We start from the raw sequence: 23,819 nt of genomic DNA, 5'->3' as shown, positions 1-23,819 counted from the left end.
TACCTTCACCGTTTTCTCTTGTTCTTTCAGCAGCTCCTCCATACGCTGTGCCCTTTCCTCTACACTCATAGCAGACTCAGTGACAACCTTCAGCTTTTCAGTTAGGCCTTTATTATATTCTTTTGACAGATGCAACCTAAAAATAACACATTTAGATGTGAAATCACATTACACTTTTAAATGATCATGTATATAAGAAAATATAGGATTACGGTATAGCAAAAGCAGGCACATTATAAGAATTCAGTACTGACCTTTCTTCTTTATTTCTTATTTCTTTCCTAAGATTGTTGACTTGAACTCTCATTACTTCTAATTCAGTGGCTGTTCTATCAACAGTCCCTTTCAGAGTATCCAGCTGTTAAAAAGAAAGTTAAAGCCGTCATATGTGGCAGATCGGAAAAAAACAAACTAAAAAAAAAACAAGTTTGAATGATGTGATCAAAAGTGAACACATTTTTTTTAAAGGGCAGCTCCACCCAGTACAAAAAAAAATGAAATATTGGGTAGATGTACTATATACCAATACATATTACATGTGTTCCAATAAATGTGGCTATTATTGTTTTTAGGCATACAGAAAACCTATAGCATTACTACATCTGTGTCCCCTTTCACTGCATTCTGTAGTCAAGCCCGTCCCCAAAATTCTGCTAAACAGAAAACTGTATTCTCCCTTGATCAAGGGAATGGGACATGCAGCTAAAAAATCTCAGTGGTGTAATTACTGAAGGAATAATAAATCATTGAGTACATATGCACTCATACAAGTTTAAAGTGTTTGTAAAGGCAAAACATTTCCTAGTATTGCTCCTCACCTCCTTAAATACTTACCTGAGTTCTGTATCATGTATGTATGTATAAGCTGTGCCCGTCTGCAACAGCACTGGTTCTCTCTTCCTGCTCTCACAGTCACAGAGACAGCAGTGGGAGCCATTGGTAGAAGAGGCAGAAAATGCAGAAGCAGTTTTTTTGCCAAGTGGGCAATCTTCAAATCTTTGAAAGAAAGACTTAAATGGCATACTATATACAGTGAGAAATGTATGTTCCAAATGGGAACTGAGGATTGTTTGAGGGTTGTTTGAAGCCACAAACCTTTTCTAAAATCGGAGTTGTACCGGCTATAGGGGAGATGCTGCCACAGATACCCATCTAGTTCAATACGAATATGTGGCAGCCCTTCAAACAAGGGCTTGCGACTTCAAATACCCCTCTGCATTCCTGTGCAAATAAGTTGCAGGCCCTAAAGGCCAAGTTCACCTTTTTCTAGAAAGTAGCATATGCAGTCAAGGGGCCTCAGTAGATACTAAAATACAGATGAGCTTTGTAAAATGCCCATCAATTGTATTGTCATTCCTGTAGGCCACGGGTCTCCAAATTTTCTAAACAAGGGGCCAGTTTACTGTTCTTCAGACTTTAGGGGGGCCAGACTGTGGCCATTGGGAGTAGAAAAGGTCCTGACATCAGCCGGAAAAAACAATGCCCCGTCTTTGCTGGGAGGAATTGTGCCCCATTGTTGATGTCATTGGGAGGATTTATGCCCCATCATTGGGCCCAATTGTTGGGGTCATTGGGAGGAATGGTTTCCCATCATTGGGGTCAGTGGGCCAAATTGTTGATGTCAATGGCAGGAATTGTGCCCATCATTGGTGTTGTTGGGCCTATTTGTTAGTGTCAATGGGCCATTGGGGGGGGGGGGGGATTGTGCCCTTTCACTGGTGTTAGCGGGCCCAGTTGTTGTCATTGGGAGAAATTGTGTCCCATTGTTTGTGTCAATAGGAGGAATTGTGCATTGTTTATGTCAACGAGGGGGGGGGGGATTACTTCCCATTGTTGGTATCAGTGGATGAAATAGTGCCCCAAGGACCAGATAACAGCAAGCAAAGGGCTGCAGTTTGGAGACCATTGCTGTAGGCCATTTGGGTGTTCTCAAGAAGCCAGGTCAAAATACTTCCAGCTAACAATCCCCACATCCTTCTTTGTAGCTGTGATGTGAAAACTACTGGATGCTCACTCTCAGAATTACAGGTGCAAAAAACAATGGCTTTTCACATCCAGAAACGCAACAGGCTGTGGGAATCGCTAATGGGAAGTTTTTCATCCAAGCTTCCAGGGGACCTAAATGGCCTACAGAAATGACAATAAAATGAATGAATGTTTTACAAAGGTGTACAGTTTTTTAATAGCTACTAGGGCCCCTTAACTGTATAGGATATTTAATGAAGAGGGTGAACTTAGCCTTTAAGCTGGCCACACAGCCATTTCCTGCTGAATTGTATCTGAAGCTTCAGGGATCTGGGTAGAAAACTGTTGGCCGATAAATAACTGAAGCCAATCAGCTGCAATCACTGTTCAGATATTCTGACAGCCAGGGGCACCATCTTTCAGAATACAATAGATGGCATGAGAGATTCATCCATCTGCTCTGTTAGCATAGATAGAGGAATCTTTTGGGCTGAACTAAGGGAAAATCTATGCATGTATGGCCAGCTTGATTCACTGAGCACCCTGCCTATAGCTTCGACAAACATGTTGGTACATCTATGATCCTCAAAATAATGGATTTCTGGTGGTCAGGTCACTGACATTAAAGTGTTTTCACAGCTAGCGGTAGTCCACTGAATTACTGGTATCAGATAACGTTCAAAAACAAGAACTTGGTGAATTTCTGTTGCTATATAGAAACTCCCAACAATATCACATCGGCTGTTTGTAAGCCAGTTCCATATGTTTTATCTCCGTCTATTTCTGATGTTACCTCATCTTGCAGATTGTTCCGCACAGCCTCTTGCTCTTGATAGTCCTGTCTCAGTCTGACTGCTTTTCTTTCCACAATGTCAATCTTCTTCTCAAATTCCTTGTTATTTTCAATTTCACTGTTCAAGAACTGGATTTTCTCCTTGATTGTACTTTCTCTGTCTCGTAAGTCTTGCTTGACCTGAGCTAACAGCTAGTAAAAAAAAAAAAGAAAAAAAAAAAAAAAAAGATTAGAGTCAAGTAGCTGCATTCATTCAATGGCACACACGCAATCTATAATGTTTGCAGACAGGTGTACAGTGCTTGCAATCAGGAAATATTTGGCTGCATTTTTATAGGATCAGGTTTGGGGCCAATCAGAAAAGAAGGAGAGTGAGTTGGCAAGCATGGCAGAAAATATGAAGATTAGCAGTAATCAGCCGGTAGGGTCTGCTCCCTGGGTAAGTTTAAAGTGTTTGTAAACCTCAGACATGAAATATGAACCAAGCATATCCCTCTCTAGTGTGTACTTGTCTGAAACCAGAGTGCCAAGTGTCATTTCTGTCTGCTGCCTCATTCCTTAGCACTGTCAGGGCTGGGCTCAGCCCTTCCTTCTCAAAACTGGCCACTCAGATGTCGGCCAATTGCCAGCTCCTATCTCTCCACAGTGACTCTCCTGGTGATGATATCCTGCTCGTCAGTCCTGGCTACTTAAGCCGTCCAGTCCAGATGATCTCTAGAGATGCTCTCCTGTGTTCCTGTTAAAGACTTGCTTGGCTGACATTCCTTCTGGCTCAAGATACTGCTTGCTGTTCTACTACGCTCATCTCTGGCTCCCTGACCTTTTGGCTTGTCTGACTACCCATTCCGGTTCCTGAACTTTGGCTATGTTTTGACTATGTTTGCTCAGTTTACCTTTTTTTATTATTATTAAACAAGTGTGATTTAACTGTACTTTTGTCTCAGTCTGATTCATGGTTTCTGACAAGTACACAGCCTGTAATTGACAGCCTCAGCTCAGTTCTTGTGTGTGGTGTGATGGGGGTGTGTTCCTTCCCTCCAATGAGCTCTCAGAGCTCTTCTCACTGAGCTCTGCAGAGTGCAAATCAGCTACCTGTCCCTGCTTCCTGGAAGTTTAGAAAGCTGTATTAATTCTGCACGTTAAAGTTGTTGATAACCCTGTTACACCACATACTTGTACCTACAGGTAAGCCTATAATAAGGCTTACCTGTACCTACTGTAAATATACTGTACGATAATGTGCTGTAAAGATATTTAACATATACGCTTGCGCTGACGTCATCGGTGCATGTGCTCTGAAGAAACGGCTCGATTGTGCCATTTCTAAAGGGCTTGTGCCATGACCGGCAACTCCCATGCGCATGTGTGGGAGTGATGTCATCACGGCTCCGGCCAATCACAGCACCGGAGCCCGCGAACCCAGAAATAACTCTGGGAGACATGTCTGGCATTTTTCTTTGTTTTTTTAATATGGGTTTACAACCACTTTAACTTTTGACAAAGCACTTCTATAATGTGAAAAGCGTCAACCTACCTGCATTTCCCCTGCCTGTACCTAGCCAGTGTTTTTATTACATTTATGCTTCAATAAAGACTTTCTACTTTACTTCCTGTGTGGGTGTGCTGCTGATCCGAAGTTTCTCTGTTCCATTATTTCTGCTGCAGTGCCAGGGCGTACACCCCACCTCACAGAAGCAACCTTGGAGTGTCACCGATTGTATCGCCTGTGAGCAGCGGTCTTTTTCCTCACCTTAAATTGATGTAGAGGCTACAGATAAACAGGTACAACTTGTATAGAAGGATTTGTTTCTGTGTATTACCTGAGGCCAGTCAGTTCACTGGGTATGTATAATTCACACATGCATTGTAAAAACGCCTGTCACCGCAAGGACACACAAAAAACAATTGTTTCCTGTGTGCCCCATTCACCCTGCAATGCAGCCCAGGGCTGCACCGCAGCATGCTGTGTAAAAATGTAGACATGCTGCATTTTATTGCAGCACACTGTACAGAATTGTATGGTACTGCACAGCAGCGCAGAGCATTGTGCTGCTGTACAGCAACATGAATGAAGTGTACTTTTGTACACTTCAAATAAAGTTTGTACAAATACAAAAATAAAGGAGATGTGCAACACACTGCCCCCAATTGAATTTAGGAACAGACAGTTTCCGGAGAGGTAATACACTACGGCAGCTGTCCGTTCATGTGTGAATACATACATACTAAGGGGCTGTAAATGTAATGTATGGTCCATTAGAAATCCATCTCTGCTGACATGCCATGACACTCCTCCAGGACTGCTGGGTTCCCAAACCCTAACAAGTCAGCCTTAGGTATCTTTTAGCATGTTTTCCAGGGTCTCCTTAGCTACTTGTTGGAAAAAAAAAAGCCTGTTGTTTACTTAGCTCAATAGTCTAAAGAAGAGTTTGAGGCATGGCATTTTTACATACCGGTCGTTACATTGATCTAGCTTAGAAATTTTTTTAAAAATAAAAATTTTACTAGTCGATTCCTAGGTATACATTCCTTCCTTTCTTGCATGTCACAGCTTTCCCCTCTTCTGGCAGTGTCTAAATTAATGTCTGTGCTGGCCCAGCTCCTCCACCCCTCCCTTCACCACCCTACATAAGTTTTTAAGTAGCTGCTGGGTGTGGAGTGTAATGGAAAATGAATTAAGTGACAGTTTCAAATCTGCTGAGGCTGCGGACATCACATCCATGATGGTGGCACCCAGCAGCAGTCTGAGGACTTTTGGATGTCTACACAAGGGAGGCCGTTACATGTAAATAACATACTAAGATATGTTATATGCATATATAAAGTAATATATATGAATATAGGAATATCTTTGCTTGCATGAATAAATGGCCTGGCAACAGGGCCTCTTTAAGGTGAAATTTATAGGGCTGCAATAAGAAACAGCATGTTTGAGAAGAAACAATATCCAATGTGCTTTCTCTTTAGAAATGACTTTTTATAAAAGTGTTATGTTTGTTTGTAAAATAGAGAATGTATATTAAAATGTATTAAATGTATATTAAATATTTCAATATTAATTTTTATAAACATAAAAAAAAAACGAAAAAACTAAAAGTATAAAATTATGCAAAACCATTACAATTCCCTCTTAGCCCAGGTTCACATTGAGGGCGGGTTTGAAATCTTGTGAACTGGGCTCATCTCTAGAAGCTCTCTCTTCTCTCCCTGCGTTCATAGGAAAGAGAGGCGGCAGCTGGAGCCATTGGCTTCTGCTGCTGTCAATCAAATCCTGTGAGCAGAAAACAGGGGGCAGGGCGGAGCCGTGCTGTGTGTGACTATGGATGCGCACAGCCCGGCTCTGAGATGAGCCAACATATGCGCCCCCATAGTAAGCAACATCCTATGGTGCCGCACAAAGAAGAGAAGGAGACAAAGGCACTAGCGGGGGGACCCCAGAAAAGGAGGTCCTCTTGCACAGAGCAGGTAAAACATGTTTGTTATTTTTTGTTACAATCTTAGCCTTTACAATCACTTTAAAGGCTAGCCCACTGAAGGTGCATTACAGAATTTAGAATTTAGAACTTCAGACCTAGCTAAGGTGTCCAGACCTAGGTAAGGTTTTTTTTCCAAAAACATTATTTTTTACTGACTTTTACATTTATATTTATTACAGGTATTTAAATAGTGCCATCATTTACAAAGTGCTTCAGATCAGTCCCTGCCGTCAGACAGCTTACAACCTATGATCCTTCTCTAACATGCATACATACTCACATCACATACTAGGGCCAATCTGAACAATTAACCTACCAACATGCGTGTGGAGTGGGGGGAGGAAACCAGAGTACCCAGGGGAAACTCACATAAGTACAGGGGAGAACATGCAAATTCAATGCAGTCTTGACTGGGATTCAACCCAAGGACCCTATTGTTGCAAGGCAGAAATGCTGACCGTGAAGCCCCATTTACTGCCCAAAGTGTTTTATAAATTTCTATTCAGCCAGTCTTGTATTTAACATACAACTGCCACACTACACAGAGAAGCAATGGGAGTTATTTACTAAAGGGAAATCCACTTTGCACTGAAAGTGCACTTGGAAGTGCATCGGTGTAGATCTGAGGGGGACATGCAAGGAAAATAAAAAAACTGCATTTTAGCTTGCACATGATTGGATGATAAAATCAGCAGAGCTTCCCCTCATTTCAAATCTACCCCTTAGATTTACAGTGACTGCACTTCCAAGTGCACATGCAATCCAAAGTGGATTTGCATTTGCGTTAATAAATCCCCCCCCCCCCCCCCCCCCCATTGTTTCTATCTAAAGTTAATAGATATTTGTCTGCTCTCTGGACAATGATGCTGATTGGTTGTGTGTTTAGCAGCCCAGAGACACTAGAAAATTAAAAGCAAATACAGGAAATAGGAGTGACACCTGCCTGGCTGTGCAACTGCAGAATAATGTGAATCACAAGACAACGGGAACACAATTACAGTTCCTTTTCCAAATAAGACAGTTTACAGATACGTATTTCAACTGTATGTAGTTGTTTCCCCTTAAGAGAAAGGTTGAGATGATGGAGTCCGAACTATTTCTACTGTCCCAGCAATGATTGATGTGCATTATTCTAGTAAGTTTAACAGTGCAAACCTAAGAGAATCACAGCAGTTAATTATACGGAAACTGTAATATATATATTCAAATAACCAACATGCTTTCACCACCCTAACACAATAGCAGTACTTAATGTCAGTTTCTAAAGTGATAAGAAATGCTATGCACAGTAATCCAATGTACCAACGTTCTTTGGACGTCACCAAAATAATTGTAAATGTCAATGTATAATTATGTTGTCCATAGCTATAAAATCCAATAGAGGTATGTGTGTGTGTGTGTGTGTGTGTATATATATATACACACACACACATATGGACACACACACATATATATATATATATATATATATATAAACACACAGTATCTCACAAAAGTGAGTACACCCCTCACATTTTTGTACAATGTAAAGTAGTGAGTGCCAAGCTTGTATAACAGTATAAATTTGCTGTCCCCTCAAAATAACTCAACACACAGCCATTAAAGTCTAAACCGCCGGCAACAAAAGTGAGTACACCCCTAAGTGTCACAAGGTCTCAGGTGTGAATGGGGAGCAGGTGTGTTAAATTTGGTGTTATCGCTTTCACTCTCTCATACGAACTCTCTGAGGATCTGAAAAAAAAGAATTGTTGCACTACATAAAGATGGCCTAGGTTATAAGAAGATTGGCAAGACCCTGAAACTGAGCTGCAGCATGGTGGCCAAGACCATATAGCGGTTTAACAGGACAGATTCCACTCAGAACAGGCTTCTCCATGGTCGACCAAAGAAGTTGAGTGCACATGCTCAACGTTATATCCAGAGGTTGTCTTTGGGAAATAGACATAGGAGTGCTGCCAGCATTACTGCAGAGGTTGAAGGGGTGGAGGGTCAGCCTGTCAGTGCTCAGACCATACGCTGCATCAAATTGGTCTGCATTTTGTGTGGCCACCATTATTTTCCAGCACTGCTCCTCCTGGGCATGGAGTTCACCAGAGATTCACAGGTTGCCACTGGAGTCCTCTTCCACTCCTCCATGATGACATCACAGAACTGGTGGATGTTCAAGACCTTGCGCTCATCCACCTTCTGTTTAAGGATGCCCCACAGATGCTCAATAGGGTTTAGGTCTGGAAACATGCTTGGCCAGTCCATCACCTTTACCCTCAGCCTCTTTAGCAAGGCAGTGGTCATCTTGGAGGTGTGTTTGGGGTCATTATCATGTTGGAATACCGCACTATGGCCCAGTTTTCGAACGGAAGGGATCGTGCTCGCCTTCAGTATGTCACAGTACATGTTGGCATTCATTGTTCCCTCAATGAACTGTAGCTCACCAGTGCCGGCAGTACTCATCCAGCCCCAGACCATGACACTCCCACCACCATGCTTGACTGTAGGAAAGACACACTTGTCTTTGTACTCCTCACCTGGTTACCGTCACACATGCTTGACACCATCTGAACTAAATAAGTATCTTCTCATCAGACTACAGGACATGGTTTCAGTAATCCTTATGCCGCGTACACACGACCGGACTTTTCAACATCAAAGGTCCGACGGAACAATTACGGCAGACTATTCGAACGTTTTCAGACTTTAGAAATGGAACATGTTTCAAATGTTTCCGCCAGAACTCCGCCGGACCCAGTTCCTACCGAGAAATCCGCTCGTCTGTATGCTAGTCCGACGGACAAAAACTGACGCTAGGGCAGCTATTGGCTACTGGCTATGAACTTCCTTATTCTAGTCCGGTCGTACGTCATCACGTTCGAATCCGTCTGACTTTGGTGTGATTGTGTGTGGCCAAGTCCGTTCACTCGGAAAGTCCGTCAGAACTCTGTCAGAACTCCGTCGAAAGTCTGTCGGACCTAAGACTGGTCCTGTGTACGCGGCATAAGTCTGCTTGTCTTCAGTATACTGTTTGCGGGCTTTCTTGTTCATCATATTTAAAAAAGGCTTCCTTCTGTTATGACAGCCATGCAGACCAATTTGATGCAGTGTGCAGCGTATGGTCTGAGCACTGACAGGCTGACCCCCCACCCCTTCAACCTCTGAAGTAATGCTGACAGCACTCATACGTCTATTTCCCAAAGACAACCTCTGGATATGACGCTGAGCATGTGCACTCAACTTCTTTGGTTGACCATGATGAGGCCTGTTCTGAGTGGAACCTGTCCTGTTAAACTGCTGTATGTCTTGGCCACCATGCTGCAGCTCAGTTTTAGGGTCTTGCCAATCTTCTTATAGCCTAAGCCATCTTTATGTAGAGCAACAATTCTTTTTTTCAAGATCCTCAGAGAGTTCTTTGCTATGAGGTGCCATGTTAAACTTCCAGTGACCTGTATGAGAGAATGAGAGCGATAACACCAAATTTAACACACCTGCTCCCCATTCACAGCTGAGACCTTGTAACACTAATGAGTCACATGACACCGGGGAGGGAAAATGGCTAATTGGGCCCAATTTGGACATTTTCACTTAGGGGTGTACTCACTTTTGTTGCCAGCGGTTTAGACATTAATGGCCGTGTGTTGAGATATTTTGAGGGGACAGAATATTTACACTGTTATATAAGCTGTACACTCATTACTTTACATTGTAGTGTAATTTCTTCAGTGTTGTCCCATGAAAAGGTATAATAAAATATTTACAAAAATGTCAGGGGTGTACTCACTTTTGTGAGATATAGTACCTTATTTAATAGTGATAGAGCAGGTAAAATGTAAAAGAGCTATGCAATTTGCAAGTGTAACTGTAATGGTGCCAGTGGGGTATACATTGTCATCTAGGGCTGAAACAACTAATCGATTAATCGACAACTAATCGATTAATTTCATAATCGATTACTATTTTCATAATCAGTTAATCGGCCAGTAACATAATGGGGTTAAAAAATAAACAACTAAAATTAGCCTTTTATAGTACAACAATATAATCACTACTGTAAATATTACTTTCACTGTTCTACAGCAAAAAAATGAACCCCTTCCAGTAGTGATTATCTGCTTTTTTCTACTATAAAGGGCTAATTTTAGTTTTTTTAACCCCATTATGTTACTAAACTTCTTAGGCCTGGTTCAAATCTATATGTTTATTGGTGATTTTTGCAGCAACGCACTACAGTTCATTTACATGGTTTCTTATGGGACACGTTCATATTTGTGCCTTTTCCAGCCACTGCATATTTGGAAAGGGTCAGGTACTTTTAACGCAAAATGGTGCTTTTTTGGTTCGATATGCTTCAATGGAGAAGCTGCAGAAAAGAATGTAATGCGTTTTTGCAGCAATTTGTGTTTTTTAATCTGCCCAAAAAAAAAATGCAAAAAACGCAAATTGCAGTAAAATCACGTGCGCAAAAATCAAAACGCACAGCAAAAAGCACTGCAGAAACAGTTCAAAAGGAAAAACTGCATAGGTGTGTACCGAGCCTTATGCTGGCCTCACGGATCAATTTTCAGGTGAGAATATTCAGATGAAAAATCTTTGTACATTTGCTGAATGAAAGAATTTTGTTTGAAATTTTCACTTCATTTCTAAACAAAAACCACATACACTGTCTGAAAATTCCTTTGACCAAGAAGTTTTCTATTGTTTACAAATTTTCCCGTCACTGTGGCTTAAAATGAACGGCAATTTGACTCACTTTTTTTTAAGGTTATTAACCGATTAATCGAAACAATAACCGGCCAACTAATCGATTATGAAAATAATCGTTAGTTGCAGCCCTATTGTCATCCATGTGACCACTTTGTGGCTCAGAGATGTGAGTGGTCCATAACTGGGCATGCTTGTTCTTTTTTGCACTCTACTGTATTTCATTTCCAAGTTATTCATAACTTTTACTATCTTTGCCTGAAGGTCTGCTATCACAATCACATAGCACAAATAGTATTGGCGAGCAGCAGGGACAGTATATACAATTGAAGTGCTGAACACTTCACTTTAATGCATTCTGTATTCTGTCTTAACGATGAATAAAAATATTTAATGAGGGTTAGAAAATGGCACACTGGTTTACGTTTTAGAAACCCTTTAATTCAGTGTTAAACTCCAGCAAATTTTTTTGGCATGCTAAGGATGTTAAGGTGTTATTAAACCCACAGCATAAAAAAACAATGAATAAATGCTGTATTGTATGCTGTTCATACTCACTCAGTCACTATAAGGTTCTTTTCTGTATTCTGCAAAAAATTGGTTGATCATGCTGCTGTCTATCTCCACCTTCTGTTCATGTCCCCAATGCAACTAGGGATTTTGCAGCTGTGGTGGCAACTCTGCAAATGCTCAGTTTTCAGTGAGTTTCTATGCTGAGCATTTCCTCCCATCTGAGCAGCCCATGTGACTATAGAGTCACACATGTGGGCATATACACAGTGGGGTGGGATATTACATGCAGATTAATGGAGGCTTCACCTCCCTCATATTCTAAGACACAGGTTGGAGGGGTGTGGCACAGCCTGTGACTGGCTTAAATCTGCCCACGCTAAGTTATTGAAAAAAAAGAATAAAGATTTAATTTCAAATATATACAGTATTTGTGTGAAAACTTATATCAGTTAATTGATATTAATTATTTATTTTTACTCTGTATTCCAAAGAATGTTTTTTCTTTATTTTGAACATGTGGAGAGCAGCAAAGGACTCAAAGCTCCTCCTGCTTATGTTTCCCTGCAGACAGGCTGGGAAAGATCTTGGTCATGTGTCAGCTGTGTATCGATTAGGAAAAAGGTATTTAGTACTTTTAGTATTTTTTTTTAAGTTAAAATAATTACAGTGCCATCATCCACACACAGAAATAGAAGGGACAATGTAAATTAAACAGTGTGTGTTTAACTCTGGATTGACACCTAAATTTAATAATCAGCTGATGTCAATTGCCAATATTACCGGTAATAAGGTCTCTACTTAGAAAGAGATGTCACCATTTTTTTTGTAAACAATTCTTATTGCAATTTTTTTACCAGTGCATATTGGTCAATTTCTCTGTCCCTTTTTTGCATCTGATCGATGGTGTTCTCCCACTGCTGGATCAGCTGTTGTCTCTCTGAATGTGCTTTGCGGAAATCTTCAGCTATCTTGTCCAGCTCAATCTGTAAAACAAGAGAATGCTTCCTGTGTATTATGTCTGAAAATTAAACGCTTGCTTAAGACATGGTTGCTCAATGTGTGGCCCACCAGCTGTCCCATCATGCCTCCAAATTTAGGAATCATGCTTGTAACGATCAGCCTTGTAATAACACATGGCGTTTGTAGTTCTGAAACAGCTGGAGGGCCAAAGGTTGAGCATTCATGGCTTATGCCACGTACACACGACCGGACTTTCCGGCAGAAAAGGTTCCGATGGTCTTCCCGATGGACTTTCAATGGAGTTACGACAGAGTTAGGACAGACTTCCGAACGAACGGACTAAAGTCCATTCGAAAGTCCGTTCGTTTTGAATGTGATAACATACGACGAGACTAGAAAAGGAAGTTCAATAGCCAGTAGCCAATAGCTGCCCTTGCGGACCAGCATACAGACTAACGGTTTTCCCGATAGGAATTGAGTCCGTCGGACAGATTTGAAACATGTTCTATTTCTAGGTCCGTCAGATTTTTTTAAAGAAAAACAAACGGACTATCCCACACATGATCGGACTATCCGATGGAATGATTCCGTCTGACCTAGTCTGCCGGAAAGTCCGGTCGTGTGTACGCGGCATTAAGAGAATACTGAAAAAATAATGGTACATATGCTAAAATACGTTTAATTATACATTATGGTGATTGCCAAAAAAAAATTCATCTCCATGAAATTCAGCTCAGTAAGACTTATGTTTTTACAGCAACTCAAACCTGAGCTTTTGCCACACAGAACAAAACATGAGTAGAGGACAATTATAGATTGCATTTAAAAAAAGTGTTTTGTAATGACACCATCCATGGTGCAGCATATGGACAGAAAGCAATATGTATATTAAAGATTATACCTGCGAAGTGATGGTCTCCGTTAGTTCATTGTCTAAATGTTTCCGTTTCAGGTTAGCTTCCACAGTCATCCTTTCAATCTGCAGTGACAATTCCTACAGAGAAACATTCAATATTTACTGCCATTATACATTCATCTACATACAGGTTGTCATGAAAAAACATAATTTGCTTACCCTAATTTTCCCTTCATCTTTTTGAGAGTATTTCTGAATGGCTACAGAATCTTCGTCTTTACGAGCAGATTCCTTCAACCAGTCTTCCAGATCCTGTTGGTTCCACTTCAGTTGACTTTTTAGTTTCTCCAGTTTCTGAGTGGCTTTGAATATGTTATTCTAAATAAAATAATTAAGAGGTATACGGATGGGAACTATAACCTTGATGTTATAAACAATTAAGATGTGTTTAATTAACTTATTTGCTATGTTTCTTTTCAACAGAAGCAGGCAGTTTATAGCATAAAGAAAACAATGTATATGGACTTTGAATTATTTTCTTCACATGCCGCCTCTTCCACTGCAGAAGGCTACAACATTTCAAGGTATTAAGATAGCTATTATTTTGTTTGATTATAGTTTTAATGATGTGCTCTACATTAAATCACATTGTATAGACAATGCGTATTTCTTTAGTGAGCTCTTTTGTTAAAGTCGCTTTTACCTTGAGTTTATATTTACGTAGAACGAGAACAGAAATCTACATATAAAGCTTACTTCTTGATTATTTTTCTTTTCCCTCAAGGATACCAGCTCGTTTTCCAGACGTTGAATTTCTTGCTTTAGACGTCCCCTTTCCCTTTCAGCGAGAGTTTTAAAGTGTTCTTCACTTTCAATTTCTTTCTCTCGGGCCCTACAAAGAGACTGGAATAACAGTTTTTATATTAACGGCCCCTGTCTGTGTTATTGGTTATACACAAAACTACGGTAAAATAACACAAAGCAAAGAGGTGTTTTGTGTAAATGTTTTTCACGTCAATGTTCTACTGCTTTCCACAGCTCTCAGAAGAGGTTTACCTTCAACGTTAGACTATGGCTGCAAATATTTCATCCATAGAATAAGCACAGAATTACAAAGAATCATTGAGATGTAAGCTTCTTGGTAACTGTTGGAGACCATTTACATTAGAGTGATGCAGTACAGAAAAAAATATATATATCTTTGGTGTTAATATGAAATTTTTTGTATAGCCAAACTTTCTTTTTTTCGTTTTGGATAATGTAGGGAAGGGTTTCAAGCAAAACTATACCCTCCTATCCTTTAAAGCAAAGGAAGCTGCAATCTTAGTCTCTGTAGGATCTGCAGTTTCCATGGTGCTGCACATGTGATCAGGTATGACACCCACCATTTGATGGTTTGACGGTTCGGTTAAGAGTACAAGCGAATATGAGAGTTAGCATTCATGGCATGCCTTGAGGTCTCATTCACACCATACATGCATAAAAAAAAAAAATGATGGAAAAAGCGTGAAAATTTCACTTGCATCAGTTTTCATGCACACCGACATCAGTTTTCATGCGCGTCTGTTGTGTGCCCTGTTCTCATCACAATGTGAAAGTCATGTCAGTTTTTTCCATGCAGAAAACTGCATACACGTTGCAGATTCCTGCACAAGAAAAAAAATCTGTATGTGATACCAGTGTTGATGGTATGAACAGGGCACATAGAGAACAATTGTTTTCTTTGAGCCCTTGCAGAACACGTGCAGACAAACTGATGTCTCCGCACATGGTGTGCACGCGGCCTGAATGTAATTGTTTTGGGAAACAGTTTATTCATTGAATTTAGTTCTGCTTTAAACTCCTGCCTATTTATTTTTTGCTTCTTGTATACCATTGGGGAAATTTTCCTCCACATTCTGTTCCAGAGATACAACAGAACGTTATAGGAAATCTCCCAAAAGGGATAAGAATTCTGTTCTGGGACAGCTGACCCTAGGACAGGTCTGTCAGTCTGGGGAGACAGAGAGTCGGTGTGCAGAGTGGAAATCAGAAGTGATCCACATAATATAGTCATAGCTGTCAATGTACATGTAAGCTGGCATAAAGTGGGCTGAATGTTTGCAGTCATGGACAGACATGTACAGTCTGAAACACAGAAGACAAAACTGCACAGATCCCACTGGTGACATGGATATTGAAGAGAGATCTATGTGTACTGGTTGGCAGATCTCATCAGTGACATGAATACTAGAGAGAGAAGGCTATGTGTGTACTGGGGGTAGATTTAGCTGGTGACATGAATACTGGAGAGAGTTATGTGTACTGGGGGGCAGATTTCACTTGGGACATGGCTACTGGAGAGAGTTATGTGTACTGGGGGGGGGGGGGGGGGGGGATAAAATCCCACTGATGACATGGATACCTGAGAAAGAGCTATGTGTAATGGTAGGCAAATCTCACTGGTGACATTGATACTGAAGGGAAAGGTAAATGTACTGGGGGGGCAGATCTAATGAGTGACATGAATACTGGAGAGAGAGGGCTATGTGTACTGAGGGTCAGATTTCGCTGGTGACATGGATATTGGAGAGAGTTATGTGTAATGGTTGGCAAATCTCACTGGTAACATGGATAATAGAAGGAGAGCTAAGTGTACTGGGGGCAGATCTCCTTTGCGTCAAGGATACTGGAGAGAGCTATATGTACTGGAGAGTGGATCTCTCTGGAGATGTGGATGATAGAGGGAGAGATATGAGTACTGGGATATCCCTAGTAACATTGATATCGGAGAGAGAGAGAGTTATGTGTACTGGGGAGCAGATATCTCTGGTGACATGGATACTGGGAATGAGACGTCTCTACCTGGGGGAAGATCCGGCTGGCGACATGGATATTATGGAGTGACGTATGTTTATTGAGGGGATCAATATAACTGGAAGACAGAATCCTCCATCAGTGAAACCAGCAACTGAAATTCCCTTAGACCCCTTTCACACTGGGGCGCATTGCAGGCACTATAGCGCTAAAAGTAGTGCCTGCAAAGCGCCCTGAAACTATAGGTAACTATACTGTAACTATAGGTGAAAGACGGCTACAGCGCGGGCATTAAATGCCGGGAGTGTGTCCATGTACGTCCTTCAGAGAATGTGCCACCTGCGCACCCCCTGTGGGAGCACGCTCAGTCATCACCGAGTCAATGCAGCCCTCCATTCATTCACATATATTAAAATCCAGCCCTTACGTGGAAAAAGATCCCTGCTTTACCATAATGAATTTTGCAAAACCTCCCCACTAGCAGTTTGAGGGAAGGGTGATGTACACTTTGTAATTTAGTGCTTCTAGTGCTTCAGATATTGAAATTACCTGAGTATAGTTGAGTTCCTGCCTGACGTTCCTTAGGTGGTCAGCCATTGCTTGTATTCGGTCATCCATTTCTTTTAAGTGGTTTGACAACTGCAGCCTCTCCTTCTGTTTCCTTTGCAACTAGAATTGAATGGTACATTTAAATAGAGGCTGTTAATTATTATAACATCTTCATCAGGATCACAGACAATACTTAGATTTGTAACATTATCAGTAGAAATATTAAGTCTAATAATTTGGAAAACGGCTGGGCTATATTTTGCTTGCATTTAACAATAAAACAAAAAAAGTTTAAAAAAAAGAGGGTAAATACACGTAAAAACACGTTATCTTTCATTTCCTAGCCTGCACTAGGATAGCTTTGATCAGACTGGCTGTGACTCTTTCTGTTGCAGTTTATAAAGATGCATTTTTAATATATATTTTTTATTATTATTATTTTATTATCAGTATATATTAGTCAGTATGCCAGCAGGTGGTAGGTAAGTGGAACGGTCTGCAAAGGCTTGTAACAGGGCAGTGAAATACTCAAGCAGTACTGTCTTTGCAGCCACAACAATAGTCACAATCTCCCGCTGTGAAGCTTTTGGTTAACATATCCATGTTTCCAATCATATGACAAACATTATACATCACAAGCCATTTACAGTGTTACAAGTCAGGCAGAAGCTTCACAGCAAAAGATAATGGTTACAGTTGCGACTGAGAGACAGATAGTTGAGCAGCAGGAAGCTCAGGTTACACCACAGTACTGTCTTAGGGCTCGTTACACTTGCAGGCAGGTGAGTGGTAAAAGTAGGTGCTTGAGCCCCATTTTTACTGCCCTCTTGCTGCCCCCCTTGTTGTAAGCATGCCACAGCAATTAATCTTTGCTTCCTGTCCGCAGCAAAAAAATATACCCCCTGTTGCATTTGGCAGGCAGTACTGCCACCAAATGTGACCATTCAACTGAATGGGGCTTTGCCCCGTAAATGCCCTACAACCGTATGCAATGCACAAACTTGCAAAACATTGGTGCAGGCTTTACAGGGTTAAAACAGGCAGTGAGGAAGCGACATGTCGCCACCTCAGCCCGTCAAATGCCTCTGAAAAGTGATTCACCGTGGAACTCGCGCGGTGAGGCGGCAAGGTCTGTCGCAAGTTTACGCCCAGCCCTGGAGCCAACACACAATCTAATTGTCTTGCGTAATGCGGTCCGCCGGACAATTCGGTCGTGTGTACGCGGCATTGCATAGCCCCTCAACCTGTATCACAGCAAAGTGTGGCTACATTCACACAGGCCTCCTGTGGGACTGTCCCTGATTTAGAACAATTTCCCTCTGTCCCTCTTCCCCCCTCATTTTGTTCTGGTTGTATATAATTATATATATATATATATATATATATATATATATATATATAGTTGTATATAAAATGCAGTTTTTATCTTTCAAAAAGTGTTTCCCAGTGCTAAACCTTTCATCCAAATTCTAAATTGCTGCATTTGTACATTTAAAAAGTCAATATAAAGGAATAGTAGTGGTAAAAAAAAAAAGTCCTTGTGGATTTAATTAACTTTTTTTGGGTTAATTCTCCTTTAAACTGTTCCCAACCGGCGCACGGCGATGTACGTCAGCAGAATGGCACGGCTGGGCAAATGGGCGTACCGGTACGTCACTTTAAATTTGGCGCTGTGCCATCGTGTGCGCGCCCCGGTTGGGACTTCTGTTAGTCAGGTCGTGGGTCCCGCGGACTCGATCGCCGTGGGCAAACCCGCGATCGCCTCACGGAGAGGAAGAACGAGGAGATGCTAATGTAAACAAGCATCTCCCTGTTCTGCCTAGTGACAGTGTCACTGATCTCTGCTCCCTGTAATCGGAGCAGAGATCAGTGACGTGTCACATGTAGCCACGCCCCCCACAGTTAGAAACACTCCCCAGGGCACACTTAACCCTTACACTGTGGTTAGCCCCTTCACTGCCAGTGTCATTTACACAGGAATCAATGCACTTGTATAGCACTGATTGCTGTATAAATTACACTGGTCCCAAAAATGTGTCAAAAATATCAGATGTCACAGTCACGATAAAAATCACTGATCGCCGCCATTACTAGTAAAAAAAAAAATATTAATAAAAATGCCATATAACTATCCCCTATTTTGTAAACGCTATAACTTTTGTGCAAACCAATCAATGAACACTTATTGCGATTTTTTTTTACCAAAAATATGTAGAAGAATACGTATTGGCCTAAACTGAGGGAAAAAAAAAAGGGTTTTTTATATATTTTTGGAGGATATTTATTATAGCAAAATGTAAAAATGCATTTTTTTAAAAAATGTTGTTTATAGCGCAAAAAAATAAAAACCGCAGAGGTGATCAAATACCACCAAAAGAAAACTCTATTTGTGGGAAAAAAAGGATGTCACTTTTGTTTGGGAGCCACGTCGCATGACCGCGCAATTGTTAGTTAAAGCGACGCAGTGCCGAATCGCAAAAAGTGCTCTGGTCAGGAAGGGGGTAAAATCTTCCGAGGGCTGAAGCGGTTAAGGGGGTGTGACAGGGGGCATGTCCTATACCTACATACATGTGTTAGTAGGTGTCCCTCATTCCCATCTCAAAATGTTGGGAGGTATGCACAGGTACAATGCTTTGCAGGCTCCTGTGGAATAGAACCATAAAAGCACCTTTTTTCCCCTAAAAAATTATTTTTTTAAAGGTGAAATAAGCCTTTAAACATCAATTTCAACGAATATAAGAAAAGTGTGGTGTGCATTTGTATTCAGCCCCCCCGAGTCAATACTTTGTAGAACCACCATTCGCTACAATTATATCTGTAAGTCAAAGGCAAAAGGGGTGAAGAGCCAAACAGGCCCTAATTTGGACTTTATAGGCAAAATGGACAAACGTATAATAAAATAAATACTTTATTAACATGAATCTTAACAGACAATTTAAGTAGAAAAATAATTAAAAACATACAATACACATACAATACACATACAATACACATACAATACACATATGATACTCATAAGTGTCTAGTGTAAACAGAAGGTTAACACCAATTGGACAGCAGTGAACCCCTGTGCATCAACGCGTTTCGCTAGTTTGCTTTGTCAGGACACACTCGGGGGTAGTTGAAAGAAATAAGTCTCACTTGTCAGCACAAGATTAACTTCACAAGGAGATCTCCGGGATGGTCACTAGACTCACCATATTGGGCTGATGGCATATATATGTAGGTATAGGTGTTAGTTCATATAAGCATCCGCATCACAGGAGGGAAAGTAGCAGGAAGGAAGAAGTAAAAGGCAGTCTATCCAACTCTTTTCGATCCACACTACCAGAAGCTTAGACAATAATCCATATGAATATAAATATATGTATGTATGTATATGTATATGTGTATATATATATATATATATATATATATATATATATATATATATATATATACACTTTAGACTGGATTCACCAAACTCTCCTGCGACTACCCACAGTAGATAAAAACATATAGCCTTCACTGATGTATTCAGACAAACAGTGGTAAAATGCGGGAACAAAAAAGGCGGCACGCACTGAACCATGCCTGAGACCACCTCTTCTATGCAGACCAGGAGATGGTACACACTGAACCATGCCTGAGACCACCTCTTCCATGCAGACCAGGAGACGGTACACACTGAACCATGCCTGAGACCACCTCTTCCATGTAGACCAGGGGATGGTACACTGAACCATGCCTGAGACCACCTCTTCCATGCAGACCAGGGGATGGTACACACTGAACCATGCCTGAGACCACCTCTTCCACGCAGACCAGGGGATGGTACACACTGAACCATGCCTGAGACCACCTCTTCCATGCATCCCAGGAGACGGTACACACTGAACCATGTCTGAGACCACCTCTTCCATGCAGACCAGGAGACGGTACACACTGACCCATGCCTGAGACCACCTCTTCCATGCAGACCAGGGGACGGTACACACTGAACCATGCCTGAGTCCACCTCTTCCAAGCAGACCAGGGGATGGTACACAGTGAACCATGCCTGAGACCACCTCTTCCATGCAGCCCAGGAGACGGTATACACTGAACCATGTCTGAGACCACCTCTTCCATGCAGACCAGGAGACGGTACACACTGAACCATGCCTGAGACCACCTCTTCCACGCAGACCAGGGGACGGTACACACTGAACCATGCCTGAGACCACCTCTTCCATGCATCCCAGGAGACGGTATACACTGAACCATGTCTGAGACCACCTCTTCCATGCAGACCAGGAGACGGTACACACTGACCCATGCCTGAGACCACCTCTTCCATGCAGACCAGGGGACGGTACACACTGAACCATGCCTGAGTCCACCTCTTCCAAGCAGACCAGGGGATGGTACACAGTGAACCATGCCTGAGACCACCTCTTCCATGCAGCCCAGGAGACGGTATACACTGAACCATGTCTGAGACCACCTCTTCCATGCAGACCAGGAGACGGTACACACTGAACCATGCCTGAGACCACCTCTTCCACGCAGACCAGGGGACGGTACACACTGAACCATGCCTGAGACCACCTCTTCCATGCATCCCAGGAGACGGTATACACTGAACCATGTCTGAGACCACCTCTTCCATGCAGACCAGGAGACGGTACACACTGACCCATGCCTGAGACCACCTCTTCCATGCAGACCAGGGGACGGTACACACTGAACCATGCCTGAGACCACCTCTTCCATGCAGACCAGGGGATGGTACACTGAACCATGCCTGAGACCACCTCTTCCATGCAGACCAGGAGACGGTACACACTGAACCATGCCTGAGACCACCTCTTCCATGCAGACCAGGAGACGGTACACACTGAACCATGCCTGAGACCACCTCTTCCATGCAGACCAGGAGACGGTACACACTGAACCATGCCTGAGACCACCTCTTCCATGCAGACCTGGGGACGGTACACACTGAACCATGCCTGAGACCACCTCTTCCACGCAGACCAGGGGACGGTACACACTGAACCATGCCTGAGACCACCTCTTCCATGCATCCCAGGAAACGGTACACACTGGACCATGTCTGAGACCACCTCTTCCATGCAGACCAGGAGACGGTACACACTGACCCATGCCTGAGACCACCTCTTCCATGCAGACCAGGAGACGGTACACACTGAACCATGCCTGAGTCCACCTCTTCCAAGCAGACCAGGGGATGGTACACAGTGAACCATGCCTGAGACCACCTCTTCCATACAGCCCAGGACACGGTATACACTGAACCATGTCTGAGACCACCCTGTTCCATGCAGACCAGGAGACGGTACACACTGAACCATGCCTGAGACCACCTCTTCCATGCAGACCAGGGGATGGTACACTGAACCATGCCTGAGATCACCTCTTCCATGCAGACCAGGGGACGGTACACACTGAACCATGCCTGAGACCACCTCTTCCATGCAGACCAGGAGACGGTACACACTGAACCATGCCTGAGACCACCTCTTCCATGCAGACCAGGAGACGGTACACACTGAACCATGCCTGAGACCACCTCTTCCATGCAGACCAGGAGACGGTACACACTGAACCATGCCTGAGACCACCTCTTCCATGCAGACCAGTGGACGGTACACACTGAACCATGCCTGAGACCACCTCTTCCACGCAGACCAGGGGACGGTACAAACTGAACCATGCCTGAGACCACCTCTTCCATGCATCCCAGGAGACGGTACACACTGAACCATGTCTGAGACCACCTCTTCCATGCAGACCAGGGGATGGTACACACTGAACCATGTCTGAGACCACCTCTTCCATGCAAACCAGGGGATGGTACACACTGAACCATGTCTGAGACCACCTCTTCCATGCAGACCAGGGGATGGTACACACTGAACCATGTCTGAGACCACCTCTTCCATGCAAACCAGGGGATGGTACACACTGAACCATGTCTGAGACCGCCTCTTCCATGCAGACCAAGGGACGGTACACACTGAACCATGCCTGAGACCACCTATTCCATGCAGACCAGGGGACGGTACACACTGAACCATGTCGGAGACCACCTCTTCCATGCAGACCAGGGGATGGTACACACTGACCCATGCCTGAGACCACCTCTTCCATGCAGACCAGGGGATGGTACACACTGAACCATGCCTGAGACCACCTCTTCCATGCAGACCAGGGGATGGTACACACTGAACCATGCCTGAGACCACCTCTTCCATGCAGACCAGGGGAACATACCTGAACACAGTAGAGAGGAACACACAACCTACACTTTGGGGGGTGAAGCTTAGTGGGCACAGTCTATACAACCCAGGGTGAGGAGAGGAGACCCTCAGAAGCCATGTACTAGGTAGGTATCCCTTGACCTATGCGAGTAGGTGAAGCACAGCTAGGTCTATGACCGGCATTAGGCTGAAGGAGATGCTATGCAGACATTCCCCCCATTCATCCATACCTCCTCCTCCAGAGATCTGTTCTCTGAATTGGCCACAGGGATGGCCAGGCCATCGGCCCAGTGCAGCTCAGCCAGAACCTCCCGGCTCATCCTCCCCGGTATGTGTGTGCGATACAAGGAGCGAGAGATCGCTGTGATAGCCGGCCACACTCCTCTATGTCTCCTGTGTGTTGTAATCAGCGCCCTTAGCAACCAGCCTGTCACCAGGAAGCGGCCGAGCTGTGAGCCGCCCTCCTGTCATTGACAACACCCGGCCTGATACACGGATCACACTGTCATCACACTGGGCTGCTATATACCTTCTATACACGGCTCACACTGTCATCACACACCGATCTATTGGCGGCGATACACCCCTCATCATACGTGATACTGATAATCGGGGAGGATATACAGGGACCTGCTACCGCATACATATATCCATTAAAACGAGTCTATAGCAGCTAAATATACAACAAGAAGCTATATATATATATATATATATATATATATATATATATATATATATATATATATAGATATATATTATACAGGATTTATTATATATTATATATACGCTCCCTTACATAAATTCCTATAAGGAACTTATATATGGGAGCATATAATAAATATATATAAATCATATATATCTCTATCTCTATGTATGTATATATATATATATATATATATAATATAATACGGGATTTATTATATACGCTCCCTTACATAAATTCCTGTAAGGAACTTATATATGGGAGCATATAA

The 23,819-nt window shown here is 42.6% G+C and overlaps 1 protein-coding gene across 1 annotated transcript in view; it reads right to left on the bottom strand.

Moving 5' to 3' along the window:
- Nucleotides 1-23,324, bottom strand: part of CCDC39 (coiled-coil domain 39 molecular ruler complex subunit) — a 104,600-nt gene extending 81,276 nt beyond the window's left edge. Inside the window, exons 1-9 of the mRNA XM_077487910.1 lie at nt 23,076-23,324; nt 16,601-16,720; nt 14,012-14,158; nt 13,475-13,633; nt 13,301-13,393; nt 12,294-12,422; nt 2,759-2,950; nt 255-358; nt 4-136 (exon numbers count right to left, since the gene is read on the bottom strand). Coding sequence (XP_077344036.1) covers nt 4-136; nt 255-358; nt 2,759-2,950; nt 12,294-12,422; nt 13,301-13,393; nt 13,475-13,633; nt 14,012-14,158; nt 16,601-16,720; nt 23,076-23,165 — 1,167 coding nt within the window. The 5' untranslated portion in view covers nt 23,166-23,324. The remainder of the gene's footprint in view (nt 1-3; nt 137-254; nt 359-2,758; nt 2,951-12,293; nt 12,423-13,300; nt 13,394-13,474; nt 13,634-14,011; nt 14,159-16,600; nt 16,721-23,075) is intronic.
- Between the last annotated feature and the right edge of the window lie 495 nt (nt 23,325-23,819).

This window comes from Lithobates pipiens, unplaced genomic scaffold (genome assembly GCF_037356315.1).
Source record: "Lithobates pipiens isolate NorthernLeopardFrog02 unplaced genomic scaffold, aLitPip1_a1.2 Scaffold_18, whole genome shotgun sequence".
Classification (NCBI taxonomy): Eukaryota; Metazoa; Chordata; class Amphibia; order Anura; family Ranidae; genus Lithobates; species Lithobates pipiens.
The sequence above is the reverse complement of the archived record's forward strand: the minus strand, read 5'-3'. Positions and strand labels throughout refer to the sequence as shown.